The following is a 19,340-nucleotide window of genomic DNA, read 5'->3' as shown; positions in this document are numbered from 1 at the left end:
GGCGCAGCACCCATATGTCTGATGCACAGATGGCCACTCAAAGAACACCAGTTACAGGTAAGCAACCTGCTTATTCTGAACCATCTGCAAGGTCAACTGCAGATTCATCAGTGAGGCTGTTACTTCAAGAGACAGATCACTGCTCTGCAGAAAGCAGAAGTTGGTATCAACTCCTATAATGATGCGAGACACTTCTATAAGAATCCAAAAGTGTGTTTAATTGATTCATCTTACACTAACCTAACTATAGAAAGTACCACAAAAATTGCAACTTTCTAGCACGGAAGTTCATGCACTGAGGGTACAATCTAATCACCCCAACTTGTGATGCATGTAAGCCTCCAACCACTGCTGTGCTTCATGCCCTGCATTTCTTTTGCACAGCCATTTTCAACCATCTAAATGAGGTGCCGGCAAGGACGCAAGGGCACAAGCTGTCAGTCCCAACCTCTCTGCCTCCTGGTGTGCCCCATTATGACCTTGAGTGGCAGGCAGCACTTTTCACTTAATGAGTGTTTTTGCAAATCTAGCTGGAATATCTCAGTGACAAGGAAAAGAGACTGGAGAAGGGACAGGATACCTCATATCCTGTTCGCCCTAATTTCTCTGCCCCACAAAATGCTTCCTCTTCCTATTCCCTAGAGCATGGGTCCTCAAACTAAGGCCTGTGGGCTGGATCTGGCCTGCCATGCCCATTTAACCGGCCAGCCCCACAGGTTTTGCACTTGCGCATGCGGCTTGCTCATGAGGAGGTTGTTTTGGACTAACGCAGAGAAAATGATCTCCTTGTGAGCAAGCCAGCGCCTCGCCCCGCATGACCCCCTGCTTCACCTCGCATGCACGCATGCGCGCCCACCACTGGCCCCTGTCCACTGGCCCCTTTTAGAAAAAGTTTGAGGACCCCTGCCCTAGAGAGAGCAGCCAATACTTTTCCGGTACTGGCAACAGTCAGAAGGGGAACAGTTTTAATTCCAAACCTCAAGGTCAGAGTGTGGTCTCCAACCTTGGAGTTGGAAATGAAGGCTCTCTGAAGCATGTTCCCTAAGGGAGCAATCATGTACGTGGTTAGACAGAAGTCCTGCAGTTCCCAGCCATCCCCTGGCACCCAATGAGGAGGCTTCCTGCCTGACCCAGATGGGGTTCTCAGCCAAAAAACAAGTGTAAATAACACATCAGGACAGCACAAACCTTTTAAAGAAAAAGGTGGAAATAGGCAGCCGCTGTTGTCTTGTGCCACATCCTGAAAGCCACCGTAGCAGGTGTATATAGAGCCAAATGAGTCAGAGTTGTGGTGGCAATTGTTTTTGTAAATGGTAAAAGGAACAGACTGTAGAAGTTACATTTTGACCCTTCAGGAAAAAAAATACACAACAGCTGGTAATTTCCCTTGTATTCAAACAACATTGTCCAGTTGTTTAAGTTGAATTATAGATATTAAAGAGCAATTGATGAAGGAATACAAAAACTTTCTTGTGTACAGTCACTGTTGTGAAGGTTGAACTTGTTGATTTTCTTTCTTGAGACCCAAGAGCTCTGTTCTGAGTTCTCCAGGCTTGGGGGGAATTTCAGGTATTGACTACAAAAGAACAGACAGATACATTACATCATTACCGACAGCTACAAACTTAATATTTGGATTTACAACTACATTTCAATGTAACACTTCCTGGAAATTCTTCCAGGTAGTGGATCCATAACTAGACTAGCTACTTCATTCTTTCTTTTCATTTCTATACCACCCCACAAACAAACCTCCATCCAATATGAAATATGTAATTAAGGGCTACAGGACAGGAATTTTTTAACTGAAACATATTGTTTGTCTAAGCTATTTGTACTGTGAACTCTTAATAATAGGATTTTGGGGGGTACCATGTACCTACATGCTAAGTTTAATATCTATAAGATGCTACACTCTTATACACATTTCCATGGAAAGAAACCCCATTCAATTCTGTAGGACTCCCAAATTCTGAATGAAACTATGTCTTCATTCTCTGCCTTTGGATGACAAAGATGTTGAATTCTGGAGGGGAGACAGCACAGAATACTCAGCTGCTCACACAATGGACAATGAAACTGCCATTGTTCAACTGGTCATGTTCAAAGGTTGAACAAGTGACTCCCTGCACCTGGACAGTTAAAAGGCCTGTTATCCCAGAAGGAAAGGGGAATATGCTCCCCAGAGCTATGCCATGTGCCACAAAGGGCTGAAGCAGTTGATTGTTACTGAAGCAAAAAGAAATCAATCTTATCGAAATCCATCTTATCAAAAATAGAATAAGATCTTATCAAAAATACAAGGGGGAACTTACAAGATCAGGTCTATAATATCTGTGAACAATTTCTGCACCAGCGAACATGGCCAACATACTGGCAGTCAGCATTTTCAGGTAGCGAGGCCAAGATACTCCTGCAGGCATGGCCAAGGGGAGTCAGCAGCTGGAGAAAAAAAACAGAGAAAAGGACAAAGTTGTAGTAATGGGAATCTGACCTCCTAGATGGGAAAGATGTCATAACTGAGCTTAGGTGGAAATGTATCTTCTGGTCTTCTGGTGGCCCCATAGCAACTCACATGGAATAGCAAGTGACTGCAAAAGAAAGGCAGTGATGGATTCTGGCAAGCACACCTGCTATACATTGAAAGTTATTTCAGGGGACAACCCTATCACTCCAAATGCATGTACCACGTGCTCTGAACAAGTGCAGCAGCAAAGATATCGAACACCACACCTAGAGCCTTGATTTTTACACAGATGGTCATTTCAGCTGCCTTGGTAAAGCACCAGGCAGAGGGAAGAAAGGAGGCTGGGACATCAATAGGGATCAGCAGAAATTTGCTACCTCACTGCTAGCACACCCACTTTTCCTTCCTTTCCAAGGTGTATTTCCAACCTAGGAGAAGGTGGCCAGGCTGGTTCTTTCTGTGTCAACTGCAAAGTGGGTAGGGTGCAGCCTCAACCTTTAGAGCCCCAGCTCTGAAATCATGGGATCTTAAAACTGGGACTCCAATGTATCAATGTCGGGAGACCGTAAGATTGTGCCCGTAATGAATAACTTGTTATAGCTGTTTTAAATTGTTTAATTCTATCATAAGTTGTATTGAATTGCTTTTTTTTTTTTGAGAAACATGTCTAAGAATTTTAATGAAGAATTATTTTTAAAAGGATGATGATAAACCTCACTGCAGATTTTATAGAAGGGAGATCAAACAAGAAGAACTGCTCCAAATCATACAAGTAATCCCCCTAAAGAAGTAGAATCGCAGCAGTTCTGATTATTGACGATCTTAGGGGCTGGATTACCAATGGAGTCTCCAATCTGACAAAGCAGACTAGCTCAAGAAAGCTTCTACCACAAAAATCTCCCAATTAAAAAAAACTTTATTAAATCACTTAATAATAAAACCAATCAAATTCATAATATACATAAAAATGCGCAATACAAATAAAGAAAATGAGGGGAAAAACACAATTGAAATTATTGTGAACCCATAATAAAAAATGCATTCCACCACATGTTAAATCATTTACACTGTCAAAAGTGTCCATGCCCCTTCCAAAACTACAGTGAATCTTGCAAAGCTTCAAAACTTTTCCCTTTCATTAACACATACTCAATAAACAGTCCCCAATATAATCAAAACTATTCTTATATATCAGACCTTCTTTTACTTTAATATCACAAGTTAACAGCTATATTCCAAACTTCTCTATACCAATCACTCAATTGATAACCTTATTTTACTTTCCAATTATTTGCTATCATTAATCTAACAGCTGTTAATGGATTTATTAATTCTTTAGTATTTCATCTAGATTATTTTCCATCAAATATTGACAATATTGCAATGTCAGGATTTACTTTAATATTTAAACTCAATATTTTAGTAATTCTTTAAAAATCTCTCAGTATATTTTCAGTATATATTTACATTTCCACCACATATGGAAATATATACCCATTCCCCAGCCACATATCCCAACATAAATTTACTATCCATATAATTCAATTTTACTGGGGTTAGGCACCACTTCCATACTAATCTATATAAAAAATCCTTTATTCTTACTGATATACACTTTCATATTATTTTATTCCACATATTTCCCATTCTATATTACTAATACTCCTTAAATTTGTTTCCCATGACACTTTAAAAGAATTGTATTGATCCTCCTCTTCTAACAGTATCTTACATATTTTGCTTATTATCCCTTTCATCCACATGTATTGTCTTGTTTTCCTTTTCTACTATCCTATCTTCAAATTTAGTATAATCTCCACATGCACCTTTTATCTTTAACCATTCTAACTTAATCACATTAAACCAAGTTATCTTTCCCCCTTTAATGCTGCCTTTATCTTCCTTATTATTCATTTCCCCCCAGCCAATCTTTTAATTTAATGATTCATTTATTCTTCAGTATTTTCCCCAAACTTTCTTTCAAATTTACTGGGAATCCTTCTAAATCTTTAATTGGATATAATGGCAAAATTGATGGCATAAATGTTTCCTTATACCTTTGGTATAAATGTTTCCTTATTCCTTTGTACCAAAGTCTTGAGAAAAGGATTTTCTGTCTCTTAAATCTGCCAGTTTTAAGATGCTAAGACTCTTGTTGATGCTGCAGCAGACTAGCATGTGGGGAACTCAAAGATGGAAGGCTATTATCTAGGGAACCTCTTTATTAATCCTGTACCCATGAGTTTGGAACCTGAAATCACTGACAATTAATTCTGAGTAAGCATGTTTCAGATCAAGTAAGAGACTGGGCATGGGTCGACTACCTGTTGTCTCTGGTTAGCAGCTCCCATGCCTTCCAGCCAGGATGGCCCCTGATCAGAGGTTCTGGAAATTCTATAGTTCAAAGCAGTTGGAAGACAACAAGGTTGCCAAGCCCTGAGCTTAAAAATCACTTAATTCCTGAATCGCTCGTTCGCTTGGCCACGTTAGGACGTTTCTACATATTAGAAACATATTAGCAGGTTATGAATTACAACTGCTGCGGCAGAAAAGGGGAGAGTCCACCCGTTCTTAAGCAAATTAGCTTAGGATTCCTGTACCCCGAGATCATACAAGGCAGGGCGAATGAATACGTCCAGTGCGGTAAGCAGGTATCTTACTCAAGGAAGATACGTGTGTCCTTCCACAACTCCAAAAGAGAATCTTAACAGATCCTCCCTACAGAAAAACAAGCCGAGTTTTCTTCCACAAGGCTAGACTGCTTGCTAACGTCATTCAGAGCTGCCACTGCCCACTTACCGCCAGCAGTTTCGGATAGCACAGCATTAAATAGCAGTCCTACAGAAGAGGCCGCTCGCCCCAAGGACGAGCGAGGACGATTCTCTTTGGCCAGACAAGGAACCAGTAGAGGAGGAGGAAAAGAAAAGCGCCTGTGCAATTCGCCCAGCACAGATGACAGAGGTAGGACGTCCTTTCCCTCCATCACACTTTTCAAGAGCGTAAAAACATCATAGAGATATGGAAACATTTAGAGCGATACCTAGACGCAACGAGGGCAAACTCTGAACATCGCTGTTGCTTGTCTTCGTTCCGGCAATACAACTCCTGTACGGAGAAAGTTTCCTCTGTGTTTGGCACTGCCAGTTAAAAATAGAAATCCTGGCTCAATTTAGGTCGTAAGCGCTAGCACGAGGTGTGCCCCTACGGATACGGGCAGCCAAAATGGGTGCGACTCCACTTTTGCTTTATCTATAGTACAACCAAGCGAGGCGGGTTTAGCGAGGATGGGATTGTGCGATCGAGGAAAAGTTAGAGAGATAGGGGACGCCTCGGCACGTCTTTCTCCAGAAGTTGTTGGACACTGCCTCCCATCAACCCCAGCTACGATGGCCAAGAGTATGAGAATTCATGAACATCTAGATGACCACAGACTGCAGCTGCTTTGAGTCCAGTTGTTTCTCTAAAACCTCAGCACTGACTTCAGCAGTCTGTGGACCTCCAGATATTCATGGACCAAGCCTCGCATCATCCCAGGCTTTTGCTCCAGGATAAACTTAGCGAGTACATATTAGATGGTCTCGATTTGAACGTGATCTGTGTGCAGGCTATTCCATGATAGCATTCCCAGTTTTCACCCTCTTCAGTGTTTTCTGCCAAAGGTTCTTCGTTTTGTATTTTGAAGACCAGCCTTACAAGCGTTTTTCTTTAATTATACCTTCACGAATTTAAGAAAATGGATTTTCTAGCAACTAGTTTGTTTGTTTTTAAATTAGCAATCAGGTGCCCTTCGGACGTCTTGAATTTCAACTCCCATCAGCCTCAGCCAGTATAGCCAACCATCAAGGGATAAGAACGTATGACGAACCGTGCAAATCAGACCAAAGGCCTATCTAATTCAGCATCCGGTTACTTACTCTGAACCTACTCTTATGCATGCAAGCAAGCAGGTCCTGACGGCAAGAGCAACTAGAGCATCCCAGTATCTTGCCTCCGAGACTGGAGGTTGCACTTCACCAGGACTAGCAAGCCAATGATAGCGCTCTCTTCCCTGAAGAGAAGCTTTTTTCTCTGACCCGCTTTTGAAACCCTCTAAGTTACTTTCTGGTCCTGCATCCGCGAACCAGATTTGAACACCCCCGCATCCCATGGCCGTGAGGTCCATCCAAGAGGAGGAAGAAAGTAGTTACTGTCGCCGGAGGTTCGTGCTGGATGCCACTCTAGCTCTGCATATCTCTGTCGGCCGGCGTCCCGCTTGCCGTGAGCGAGAGTGAGCGACGAGGCGGCAGAAGGTATTGGGGGAGGGGCCGGGCCGGGGCCGCGAGGGGCGCAGGGCGGGGGCTGGGTCCGCCTCGCTCTGGCTGCTGAGAAGTTCGTGAGGCCTTCGGTGGCGGAGTGAGCGGGGCTCCCGCTGGCAGTTGGGAATGGAGGGCGAGGAGCAGGGCCCCAGGTACCGCGCGGACGGAGGTGGAAGTAGGCCGAGGCTGCGCCGGGAAGGGGCTCGGAATCGCGGGGCGGGCGGGGCAGGAGAGCGCGCGAGGGCCGTCGCGCCCCCTGCGAGGCTCTGGACGGTGATGGAGGCTGCGCCTAGTACAAAAGGCTGCCGCCAAGGGCCGGCGCCTGAGCCCGGCGGGCGTGGGTAGCATGTGTGCGGTTCCCAGTCTTCCGCTTGTGCTTTCTACAAAATAAAATCAGCGTTTTTTATTTAAAAATATAACGCGCTCTGCATCGGAAAAAAAAAAAACCTGAGCGGGGAGCGATGACAGAAGTGTCAAAATACACACACGGAATGGATGGATGGAACAGGACTGCCTTCCTTCGGGGGGGGGGGGGGGGGTGTGTGTTAGCATTCGGGCTTGTGAGGTTGTCATCCCCGTTCAATAAATCTCGTTTACCTGTGAGTCTCATTCAAGCCAGAGTAGTATGCGTAGAGTTGCAGTCTCAATATAGAGTTATTCTAAACTGCGTATAGAGAAGATAATAGTTGTAAAATAAATAGTATTTTTCTGTTTTTTCAGTTTACAGAAGGTGTCATCTTAGAACAGGTGTTGGATCCTCTTTTTTGTACGAGGGAATGCCACTTTTGAAGAGAGATTTGCTGCCTGTGGTTTCTTCATAGGAAACTGCTTTATTCTCAGACAGAGGGTCATTGGTCTGTTGAGCCTAGTTTTGTTGACATTGCCTGGTGCTGGCTTGCAGGGTTGCAGGTAGGATTCCTTCCTAGCTTTACCTGGAGAATTCTCAGGATTTGAACCTGTGACCTGCATGCAAAGCATGTGCTTTACCTGCTGTTACTCTGTAGAGTTAGAAATCAAGGCTTCATATTCAAGATCTTGAAATATGAATGATATGCCACATTTTAGACAGTTTTCTGCAGTTAGACTTGCTTAAGTGACTATGAACCTAGAACTATGAGTACAATAATAGCAGCTTCATTTAGATGCTGTAAAACCTAGATGTGGCATACGTAGAGAACCATGGATAGAAAGTAGCCACCCTTCCCAGCCACAATTTGAAAGCACTTTTCCTTCCTTCCTTCCTTCCTTCCTTCCTTCCTTCATTCCCTCACATCCTAATATGAATTGCCTTTCTGTTCAGTGTTATCAATAGCTCTCTCTGCTCTACATATACCAGGGCACTCTGCTTGAAGAGTTATTACTTTTTTAATGCTGCATCAGGTTGCTGTACCCCTGTGTTTATTTTGTTAAAAGTCAATTGTTGCATCATTTTTGTCCAAATTTATTCATAACTGTATTTAGTCCTCACATGTCATGCAAATAAGAAATGCAGCTATATATAGATCATTTTATTTTGTTTTTTTAAGTGGGCTGTAGGAATCATACCACATTGTGAGAATTATAAATTGTATATAGTCCTCAGAAGTCATGCAAACAAGAAGTGCAGCTTTATAGATCACTTGCTCTTATTTTGCTTTTTAAGTAGGCTGTGAGAATCATACAAAAAGCAAGGTAAATCTGTTGATGGGGAACTGTTGACAATTGACTGTGATCCTACGAGAGCAGGAATGTATATAATATATATTGAATTACATTAGCGTACCACTGTTGCCAAATACCTCTAAGAGAAATCCACCAAATCATTGGTAGAAATTCATGTCAATTAGTACAGGAATCCGTGGCCTGAATTTACAATTTAAAATTGTAATTATTGCATCTTATGTTTAAAGATACTACACTCCTCTTCAGCCAGCATTTTACTCATTTCCATTCCATGAAATGATGACTGCAGCACCAAACATGGAGATGATGAACGAACAGGAAGCTCTCCAGGGAGTTTTGGATCCAGATATTGTTCAGGAACCTGTTCAAGGTATCTCAATTTTTTCCTTGAAACAAGAATGTCTTGCTTGTAGAATTTCTGAAAATACTGTGATAGAATCAGTATTAGAAGTGACAGTATTATTGATCTGAACATGATTTGTTCTGTTGGCACTGTGAAAAAGTAGACTTGATCTACATTCTGGTTAGAGAGGCTTATGTTAGCTCAAGCTAAAAGCATCTATACATTTTTCTGATGTTCTGATAAAGTAGTGATTTATGTGAATATTACTTTTGAATGGTGCATGTTTAGCTCTGTGTTTCTGTGGTATATGATAACAGATTTTTTTTATGGAAACAACTCATATAATCTCTCTACATCATGATGTCTATATACAGTGGTATCTCAACTCACAAACACCTTGGTTCATGACCAAATTGGGTCGTGAACAAAAATTTCGTGAACATTTTGACATGGGTTGCGAACTCTGCATTGGGTGGTGACCAAGATCGCAACCATCTCCCCACCCCCCTGACGGGATGACGGGCGTGTGCAGGGATGACAGGTGCGATCTCTTGTCATGCTGGGGCGGGGAGATGGCAGCAATCTTTGTTGTTCTTTGTCACTTTGCTTCACATTTTTCTGATTTAAAAAACTCGTTACAGAACGGATTAACCTTATTTACATTGAACATTATGGGGAAATTTAACTTGGGTCGCAACCAATTTGGGTCATGACCAGAGTCCTGGAATGGATTACGTTTGTGAGCCAAGGTACCACTATATGTGTTACCTTTGTGTCAGATTATCAAGACAGCCCTGTTTAAGGCAAGTGTTACATAGCTATTTGCCTAGGGAGAATCCCTGTTGAACTCAGTTGAATTTATTTCTCATATGTGCACAGGATTGTGCTGTAAAGGACGCTTACATTTATCCAGTGCTACAGCAGCGATCTCCACTGCCTTGTGTCCTTCATTAGGTGAAATGCTGCATGTGGGGAAGGAGGCTTGGGCACTGTTTGGATATAGCATAAGCCCTTGCCTCCTTCCCTCCATAACCCTCTCTAAATCCTGTTTCTGACCTTGGAAAGGCAGCTGGCTATATTGGGGGTGGGGGTGGGATGGGGGCTCTGTATTTAAAAGACCTCATACTCTGAATAATCCTGTGGTCTCTCAGACAAAGTTGGGAGACCAGATGATTGTGCTTTACATCTGTTAACTTTCTTGCATGCCTCCTGCTTTGTCTTTGTGCTTAGAAAGGACTTTCATAGGTTTTTCATTATGTAACTTATTCCGTCAAACATGGCCCCATTATAATAGTGGATCACCAACTTCCATACAGTTTTTGTAACAATATTGTTATGCATCTCTGAATGATATTTAATTATGCTTTTTGGCATAGGAGGAGGCAGCCTAGTTGGTTTCAGAGAAATTTCTCTTTAGTTTGTAATATAGATATTGTCTTTAGTATTATTGCTGAAGCATCACATAGGGCAATAAACAAGTGTAGTATTACTTAAGTGGTCAAGTAAAATACTTGTGATTTATAGTTAGATGAATTTATTTTGTAAAGATTGCGACTGGAACTAAACTTACATATTTTGTTGTTAGAAAATTAGGCCTAGGCAGGTTCTGGGAGCCAGGTTCAATGCCCTGGGACAAGGCATACCAATAACCTGCTTTTATTAGTGGTTTATATAATAAATAAATATTAGTGGTTGCTATAGCTATAAGTAAATATTAAATGCAAGATTGATCTCACACAGTTACAATAAAGGGCATTACCCTTCATGCAAGGTCACTAACAAGATGAAAAAAATGGTCAGTTGTGGTGGTTAAAAATGATCTCTCAAACTTTGCTAAATATTTATAAATAATCTAGTTGATAGACATTTGCCAAGTTTGAAAAATATTTCCGAATTAAGTTTCACAACAGTGCTAGTTTAATATTCCTCTGCCATTACAATTAGAAACCAATACAATAAAGTCATTTTCTTTTTTCTTTCAGTAGCTGTTAAAGGAAGGAAAAGAAAAAATAAAGCTTCTGAACCTAAAAAACCTGCTGCTAAGTCCGCCAAATCAAAAGGCAAACAAGAGAAAATCACAGATACTTTCAAAGTCAAAAGAAAAGTGGATCGTTTTAATGGTGTATCTGAAGCTGAACTGTTGACCAAAACTCTTCCTGATATACTGACCTTCAATTTGGACATTGTAATTGTAAGTCAAATGTAAGAAACTTTTATCTAACTTTTTTGTAGCCAATTCAGTTAGTGACTTGGTAATACATTTCAGAGGTGTTTTTTATTAGTTCTTTACAGCAAAAACATTCTGTTATTGCCTTGGGCTCTGAACAGAAATGTGACAGGTCTCTGATTCCCTCTGCATTTCAAGGTCTCTTGGCTACACTGTTGAATATTATTTTCCCGCCTTATGCTTAATGTATATACACCAGCCAAGGATGACTTGTGTCATCTGATCAAGTGGGTGCTAGCCTATGAAAGATTATGTGTGTTATATCAAACCTGTTATTTGTTAAGGTTTGTTTAAGATTGATGCTACTGGCATCTTAATACAAAATCTAGAATTCTTTTTCCTTTACTAGCAATTGTTGTAACAAATGCACAAGGTGCAGCCATAATTCCATTTAAGCAAATGAAAAGTCTATAATTTTTGTGAAGATAGCATTGCAAGACTAATTCATTAGAGGAAAAATTAGAAGATAATCACTTGTTCTTCCATGTGGTTCATCTTTTAGATTGATTGAGAACTGCAAGTGACCATCTTTTCATCTCTCCTTATAATCAGCAAAGAATTAAGTTCTGTTTACACTTCCACTTTTTCCTTACTATTTTCAAGTATTTCCTCTGTTTTAGAACCAAGTACTTACAAGATTTGACAAATCATTAACTTCGTAACTCCTGGAAATTGACTTCTCATTTCCTGAGTTTTTTATTTCAAATTTTAGATCAGTATCCTGCATTACTTCAGCAACTTCTACTGGTAAACTGATAGTTATGTAATAGTGTATTTTGCTCTTTTTTATTAATCTGACATGTTGTTTGCCTTATATAGTAAAAATTACAATTGGTCTTTATAAATAATTGCTTTCTAGATTGGTATAAACCCAGGTTTAATGGCAGCCTACAAAGGTCATCATTATCCAGGACCTGGAAACCACTTCTGTAAGTACATCCTTTCACGATCAGTTGAAATGTAAGAATTTAGTTTTAACTTGGAATTTTCTGATTATAGACATGGTGCGGGTAAGGGGAGGTAGTTCTCAAGATGGGATCACTGCTACAAGCTATCTTCTGCTGGAAGAAACTTCATTTGCAGATGCGTGTATGAAACTATGTCTGTGTGAAATGCTGCAAGTTTAGTTTTCATTCCTCAAAATCAAACACAGCAGTGACAGATGACAGGATGAACCAATGTCATTCTCTTTCATGAACATTGGCAGCAAATTGTGTGGCAAAGGGCTCTCAGTAGATAGAGGGCAAATCCATGCCACTTTAAAGTACTGGTGTTTTGGCAGTGATAGAGAGTTGACTACAGTGTAATGTAAGTTACCATCAGCATTCTGATAATTTATGTGTATAGTTATAGTATGTATATTTTATAGCCTTAGCAACAAGACTCTTGTGGAAAATAAGAAAATGTGTTACAAAACTCTTGTGGAAAATGTGTTACAATATATGCATTTTGAAGAATGAAAGTTATATGTATTTTCTGACTCCACAGGGAAGTGCCTTTTTCTGTCTGGACTAAGTGAAGAACAGTTGAATCATATGGATGACCATACTTTGCCACATAAATATGGGATTGGATTTACAAACATGGTGGAAAGGACAACACCAGGTAGCAAAGACCTTTCCAGGTATAGTGAAGTTCAAATACATTACAGTACATCAGTGTAGTTGTGCTCCTATTTTTATTTGTGTTCTTTCTCTCTTTCTTTCTCCTTCTCTCTCTCTCTCTTAGCAAAGAGTTTCGGGAAGGAGGACGTATTCTGGTGCAGAAATTGCAGAAGTATCAACCTAAAATAGCAGTTTTTAATGGAAAATGTGAGGGTTTATTTAAATCCATTCTGTTTCTGTATTTTTGTTACATTGATCTTGTATCATGACTAACAATTTATCTCTCATATCACTCTAGGTATTTATGACATTTTTAGCAAAGAGGTTTTTGGAGTAAAGGTTAAGAAGTTGGAATTTGGACTACAGCCAAATAAGGTCCCTGACACGGAAACGGTAAGTCCCTGTCAGGATTAGGAATGTAACCACAGAGCCTTCCAAGTTGTGGAATGGTGCCGTATATGTTCTGTTCATTTTAAATAACTAGCAGCCGATAAATTATTAAGATTTTGAAACAAATGAAGTTAATATGTTAGAAATGCTTACTGATTTGGTGACTTACTCCTTCTTTTTTGGTATTTCTTGTATAGCTTTGCTATGTTATGCCCTCATCCAGTGCAAGATGTGCTCAATTTCCTCGTGCACAAGATAAAGTTCATTACTACATAAAGCTCAAAGAACTGAGGGATCAGCTGAAAGGCATTGCATTAAACACAGAGGTTCAGGAAGTGCGGTACACCTTTGACTTGCAACTTGCACAAGGTATGGCACATAAAATGAAAATATCTCTGATTTGCTCAAAATATCTAATCCACAAAAGTAAAGTAGGTCTGGACAAATGTTCAGTGTCATGAAATGGAAGACTGCATTTATTACGTATTTTAAATACAGTTGCCATGGAAATAAGCAGAATATGGTCTATTCGAGTCCATTGATTTCTTCTGTTAAGTTATTCTTACAACTCTTACTGAAAGAACCAGTAGCAACATACAGCATACTTCAGAAATGATCACTGACTGAAAAGCTTCAGTGTTCATAAGTCTAACCTTTCTAGGTTGGTAGGTTCAGTTGGAATTTTGAAAGGAAGTTGTTGACCTCTCATAAAATTGTTTTGTGGGAGGACTTACCCATTCATAAAATGGCTGCTGTGTAAGACAGTCACACACTTTTCCCAGAAGGCAACATAGTGAAACTAAAAGTAAGTTGTTCAAGAACATAAATAGAAGGTGAGAGCATGAGCTTCAAAATACAAAGCTGTTCATTTGAACTAAAATAAAGTTGGTGTTGAGGGAGAGTATTTTGCTTTACAGTGTGCCAGCCTCCTAGGTAAAGATCAGAAGTGGGAAGGAGCCTACAGGCACCAAGTTGGAGACCCCAGAGTGCTGACCTGGTTCTCATAGCTCTTCGATTATTCAATCCAGAAATTGCCAGGAGTGAATGCACATGTTGCTTATGTCCCCGTTGTCACTTCTGTTTTTATAAATAACCTACAATTGTTCCATTTGTAGTTTGTGCACATGATGACTGAAGAACAAAGTTGTAGGTTAACTCAAGATGGCTTCACATCGAAACAACTCAGAGACTGGGATCACATGCTTCAAAGTCACAGTGGCTTAGTGTGTTATCTGAACCTGACATGTGTGCCCATACACACACCCTTGGCATAGCTTCTTTGTGGCTAGAAAGCCAATCCAGCAAACCATGGCTAGTTGTAGGGCTTTGCTGGGCTTGCTGTGTCATCTGAATTTGGATGACATGGCAAGCTCAGGTGAAGTCCCAAAGCCTAACGAGCCACTTAGCAAGAATAGCAGAAAGTCATGCTTCTCTAGCCAGAAAGCTTTAATGATAGCCACCTAAGCGCTCAGGCAGTAGATTGGGCAGTTGTCATTGGCTTCCCTGTTTCCGCACACCACTGGTGCCTTCCCAAGCCCCACTTGAGGCAGTGGAGTCTGCCCATGTGACCTGAAGGACCGGCATGCAGCAGGCACCGCTTATGTCCATCCCTGCCCCCCAGCTGAATGTTGCCACTACAGCTGCTGTGGAAAGCCACAGGTGTATTGTGGCCTTCTGGCAGAATGTGCCTTGCTTCCCTTACTGGAGTAAGTGATGAGGTGATTAACCATGTTCTACTGGTCTCCCCTGCAGGAGGTCCAGTAGAATGTGACTTGGATCCTGGCAGGGAGAATTTGCCAACAAGCATCCCCTCTCTGCCAGGATCATCCTCCTTGGCCCCACCTGTTTCAGACTGGTGGTAACAAAGAAGGTGCTCCTCCCTCTGCTGGCTGCCACCTCCAGTTTTTTCTGCTGGGCTCCATGGTGGGCTGAAGTGATGGGCGCTCCCCCATTGCTGCTCCCCATACACCAGTGTCAAGTGCCAGCACAGTGTGAGGGAGCCCTTGATGCTCCTGTGGTGCACTCTGGGATACCTGCAGAAGGATTGAGGAGGAAGGCTGGCATGGCTCCAGAGCCATAATGTGCTGGATCATCTGTTAGGTTTATCACAAACATTAGGACAAACAAGCCACACTGTGTGGCTTTCTACAGTGTGGTGTGGCTAGTTTTTATTTTCCAAGCCTCCCCAGAATGTCCAGGGTTGGATCTCACACTTGCAACCTACAAACAGAGCACCCACAGCTTGTTTCTGGAAAAGAAGTGAGCAAAACTCCTGACTCAGCACAGCACGCCCATGGTCACCCGCTCATGCCCAGCAACCTATGAGATAACAATCATTTCTTGTTACAATGTGGATCCATCTCTTGCAGTAATTGCAATGTTTTTGATAAGTTCAAGAATTCAAAAAAGAACTGATTTTATTTTGTGGGTTTGCTTCTTCAGAGGAGGCTAAGAAGATGGCTGTGAAAGAAGAAAAATATGATCCAGGTTATGAAGCCGCTTATGGAGGTGCTTATGGTGAGAAAATGGTCATGGAGAGTGAACAATGTAACTTCCTTTCAAATGGAATAGGTAGAGTATGGGGATTTTTTTATTTCTCTTAATGTTGTTCCTTGTCCTCCAATATGTACTTTTGCTTCCTTTTTGTTCAAAACCAGTGTAGCAGTATATTTGGAAATTGGTGCAAATCAACCAACCAGTATGAGAGTCGTGGAATTTTTTTCTCTTTAAATATGATTACACCCTTATGCTTGTAAGAGGAAGTATTCTAATGATGGAATGCCAATGTAAAGAAGGTCCTTTCTTGGGTCACCACTTGTCTCTTCTGCAATGGCAAAGGGAGTGGCAAAACAGGCCTCTGAGGAAGATGTCAGCACCAGTGCAACTTCCCATGGGTCTTTGTTAATCCTCCCCAGTAAATTTTATAGATATTGTAGAATGCTAGAAGCAATTTCTAAAATATTTATTTCATTCCTTCAGCACCCAGTAGCCAAGCTTATCTCTTGGCTTCTCAAAGAGAACTTGGCTGCCTTTAAACATCTTATTTTCAGAAGTGAAAATGTTGGGAGTCAGGAGAGGGCTAGTATTTCCCTAAAGGTGTATGTGTTATGCTTTTCCTTCTTCTCCCCAACCACAGCCTACTTTCCTGATAAACAGGAGGAGGGAAAGATGCTGTAAATGGTATCTCTGACAAGTGAAATGTGTAATTAACCTGTACTATAATACAAACAAACTATTAAGGTTGTTGTTGTTCTTTTAAAGCATCAACCAATACAGAGTACAGCAGTGGCTCATCCTTTGGAGATGTACCCAATGGACAGTGGATGACACAGTCTTTCACAGACCAAATTCCAGAGTTCAGCAACTCAAGACCACAAGAGGAAGAAGGAAGCAATGCTTAAATCCTGCCTTTTAAGTCAAGCCAAGGTGCTGCAGAGGTTTTTTAATTAAGCAGTTGTCAAGAATGGTACCTCAGTTCCCCAACTGAAGCATTTTTAATAGTGTTTTATCTCTTAATTTTCTTATAACCCTTTCTCTTTGTAGACTTAAAACCTATGAATTAGGTCACCTTAAGAAAATCTTCAAGTTTTTAAAGAGAAAAGATATCCTTTTTTGTATGAAGCTTTTGTATTTTAAATTGTTCCATGGTTGCAATTTTAGCAAACTGCTTTCTCATTTGTGATGACCCATCTCTTGGTTTTAAACTAGTATTTTGTAGTGTAATCTGTAAACTATCCTGTCATGCATTGGGATATTTTATGTGTTTTAGTATATCTGAAGAGAGGGAAAGCCCTTGTAGATTTAATGTTGGTACTGGACACTGGCATAGCAAATTGTTGTCCAACAAATCTGTTACACAGTAGTATATATTCAAGCCTACCTATGGTAAGAGACCCTTACAGCAGAAGTTTTTTTTTTTTCTTCTAAGAAAGGAATCAAATCCTTAACCCAGTTCCAGTTCATGCATGTGTGGACATTAATTACTGGCACTTCAGTGTGTGAATCACCTCCATTGAAAAGCACTAGTGTTGAGCCAAGTGATCTCAGGTTCATCCTCTAGTTCGAAAATAATTATTTTGCAGGAGCCAAGCTTTTCTATTTTGAGCTGCTTGCTAGTGCTTCAGCTGCCGTTTTTCTTTTCCCTCTCTATCCTTTGTGATCCCAGTCAATCAGGAATTATGTTGGATGTAGTAACATTATAGAGCTGTATAACTATTTTGATTTAACTATATGCTGACATCATTAAGAGCAAGTGACGCCCATGTAGAACAAGGCTACGAGCCAGTGGGGGGTTCCAGAACAGTACTTTCACAATGATCCTTGCAAAATCAGTGATCCAGGCAGGCCACTCCAGTTCTGAGAAAATACACTGTAGTTCGTTCTCCACGTTTTGGCTTAGCCCTAAAAAGCGTTCTTTGTGAGGAAAATTGAAGTGCTGCCTCCGGTGTATTATCTGTGATGGCTTCTTTTTGATGCTGCGGTTATCACATGATAAACACAAATGTATGAGCCGCTCCTTAGTGAAATAGTTTGTGAAATATGAGTGCAGTGGGGAGTGTGTCCAGAGAATGGTATGGGGAAGGAGTGTACGTGTTATCTCAGGAACATGTGGGAGCCCCTGCAACAAACATTTTGCTTATTCCTTTCTGCGTGCTGTCTGCATGTTCAGCGATGGAGGTGTGTGTGATTCGTATGCTAGTTCTAGGAATGGATGGATTTCTGGCTAGAATAGAGAGCCATCTTGAGAAGGAAGCAGAAAAATCTGTATAAGCCTCTTAAATATACATATGCCACCAAAATGTGGTTCAGGGAATTGAAAAAAGAATCAGGGAGATGGATTGCATTTCAGTTCTATTCCAGAATTTAGTATTTTTCCTTTCTAGGAAATGTTGCTTTCCACATCTCACTGGCCAAAATATTTAGTAGCGATTTCAAGATATTCAAATGCTAGGAAGCTACAAGCAAATGCACCAGACTGCACATTGTTAACCCTTTATGAAACACTTCCATAAGGCTTTGGGTGCAACTTACCTGCACAGGATTTTAATAGGGATTATCTTGTCTTTCTTCTTCCTCACCTCTCTGTGGGCAGTGCAGTGCTGCAGAAATAGCAAATCTGTGTGGACCCTTAATATGCTTTATCAGTCCCTAATTTTTGCCTTGTAAGGCTTGGAGAGGAAAAGTCCAGTGTTAGGGAAACTCTACCTCTTGCATGTAGAAATGGAGGAAGGCAGAAACAGGCTGCATGCAGGTATTGAACCCACAACATAAATAGAACATGCTGGTGGCTTATAAAGTTAAATTCATGACAAAACTGGTTGTCTTGCTTAATAATTTGCTTTCTTCTGTTCTCCTGTAGCTCCCTTTTCATCACAATGGGAGGAACTAATTTAAAAGTAAAAGCAGTAAGAGGATTAAACAGATGTTTTGATAATCTGTTGATTTAGGTGTTTTGGATACTTGAATTATGCACAAGAACTGTCTCTCCATATTGTATACATAGTTTAGATCAATATTTAACTACACCACAGACAGCTGAATTTATTTAAAACATTTTGTATGTATTGGTGTTCAGAATGATGGGTTTAATGGATCACTTTAAAGTAAATCCTTGGCCTGCTGAGCAACTTTGGAACTTTTCTGGAGTCCTTTTGAGTTGCTGCTGAATAAGATATAAGCATATATAAGGGTTCCCTCCAAAATCAGGTGCTTGAATCTTCCAACACAATGACTTTTTTTAACAAAAATAAATGTATGTTCTAGTTCTGATCATGTTAGTATCTTGGAAACTGTTCATTGTGGTCAACAATCTATAAGATTTGCTTGTAATATAATCCTATCCCTATTTACTCAGAAGCAAGCCCTTTATTTACAATGGGGTTCACTTCCTAGTAGGTGTGTTTAGGATTACAGCCTCAGTTTATTTTTTATGTATTGCTGTTTACATGGACACTTTCTTGCAAGTGCTTGAAGTGCCTTGCATCAGGGATCTGGAACAATTTTTATTTTTAACAAAACTCTATTACCGCAGGTGATGGATGGCTTAGTAGGAACTATTAAACATGAAAAGGAAACATCTTCCTTTGAACAAAACATCCATTAGATTACTTAGAAATAAAATGTACAACAGCAGGTTAATGAAATGTGAATGCATGTCTGTCCTCAAACATGGTGCTTTAAAATTTAACACTTCTGATCTGCCAGTTTCTTGCAAAAAAAAAAAAAGGAATTGTTGCAGTATCTTCTGGTGCTTAACTGTGGCATTGTTTAGAAGTCTTAATGCTGAATTGCTTTGTGTTGAAAAGAAGCAGTGATAAATTATTTGAAATGAATAAAAGTATTGATGTTTAAT

At 40.5% G+C, this 19,340-nt stretch overlaps 2 protein-coding genes across 9 annotated transcripts; one reads left to right on the top strand and one right to left on the bottom strand.

The window, feature by feature from the left end:
* Positions 1 to 1,375: 1,375 nt before the first annotated feature.
* Positions 1,376 to 5,704, bottom strand: CUNH12orf73 (chromosome unknown C12orf73 homolog). 2 transcript variants are annotated; one of them, XM_044441326.1, is made up of 3 exons: positions 5,508 to 5,704; positions 2,316 to 2,442; positions 1,376 to 1,576 (listed from the first exon to the last, which is right to left on the bottom strand). In XM_044441326.1, exons 2-3 carry the CDS (start codon positions 2,421 to 2,423, stop codon positions 1,481 to 1,483), a joined length of 204 nt encoding a protein of 67 aa, XP_044297261.1. In that variant the 5' UTR covers positions 2,424 to 2,442; positions 5,508 to 5,704; the 3' UTR covers positions 1,376 to 1,480. The 2 variants fall into 2 exon arrangements, with proteins under 2 accessions (XP_044297261.1, XP_044297260.1); XM_044441325.1 differs by lacking the exon at positions 5,508 to 5,704 and adding an exon at positions 5,267 to 5,479.
* Positions 5,705 to 6,674: 970 nt separating this feature from the next.
* On the top strand, positions 6,675 to 19,339 carry TDG (thymine DNA glycosylase). Of its 7 annotated transcripts, XM_044441243.1 has the most exons (11): positions 6,828 to 6,914; positions 7,483 to 7,671; positions 8,652 to 8,794; positions 10,750 to 10,958; positions 11,854 to 11,923; positions 12,483 to 12,618; positions 12,723 to 12,805; positions 12,897 to 12,991; positions 13,186 to 13,357; positions 15,431 to 15,559; positions 16,250 to 19,339. In XM_044441243.1, exons 3-11 carry the CDS (start codon positions 8,701 to 8,703, stop codon positions 16,387 to 16,389), a joined length of 1,128 nt encoding a protein of 375 aa, XP_044297178.1. In that variant the 5' UTR covers positions 6,828 to 6,914; positions 7,483 to 7,671; positions 8,652 to 8,700; the 3' UTR covers positions 16,390 to 19,339. The 7 variants fall into 7 exon arrangements, with proteins under 7 accessions (XP_044297176.1, XP_044297179.1, XP_044297174.1 ...); XM_044441241.1 differs by lacking the exons at positions 6,828 to 6,914; positions 7,483 to 7,671 and adding an exon at positions 6,675 to 6,756; XM_044441244.1 differs by lacking the exons at positions 6,828 to 6,914; positions 7,483 to 7,671 and adding an exon at positions 6,675 to 6,756 and having other exon boundaries at positions 10,750 to 10,969.
* Position 19,340: the final 1 nt, after the last annotated feature.

Source organism: Varanus komodoensis, unplaced genomic scaffold, assembly GCF_004798865.1.
Source record: "Varanus komodoensis strain SLA01 unplaced genomic scaffold, ASM479886v1 scaffold39, whole genome shotgun sequence".
In the NCBI taxonomy this organism is placed as follows: domain Eukaryota; kingdom Metazoa; phylum Chordata; class Lepidosauria; order Squamata; family Varanidae; genus Varanus; species Varanus komodoensis.
Note: the sequence above shows the minus strand (reverse complement) of the source record. Positions and strands in the feature narration are given on the sequence as shown.

Bases quoted from the DNA above. Each gene is read 5' to 3' on its own strand.
- TDG (XM_044441238.1), top strand. From the start codon at position 6,889: ATGGAGGGCGAGGAGCAGGGCCCCAG. The intron at 12,992-13,185 runs GTAAGTCCCTGT...TTTCTTGTATAG, and splicing joins AGGTCCCTGACACGGAAACG to CTTTGCTATGTTATGCCCTC. The intron at 15,560-16,249 runs GTAGAGTATGGG...GTTCTTTTAAAG, and splicing joins CTTCCTTTCAAATGGAATAG to CATCAACCAATACAGAGTAC.
- CUNH12orf73 (XM_044441326.1), bottom strand. From the start codon at position 2,423: ATGCCTGCAGGAGTATCTTGGCCTCGCTACCTGAAAATGCTGACTGCC. The intron at 1,577-2,315 runs GTAAGTTCCCCC...GTTCTTTTGTAG, and splicing joins GATATTATAGACCTGATCTT to TCAATACCTGAAATTCCCCC.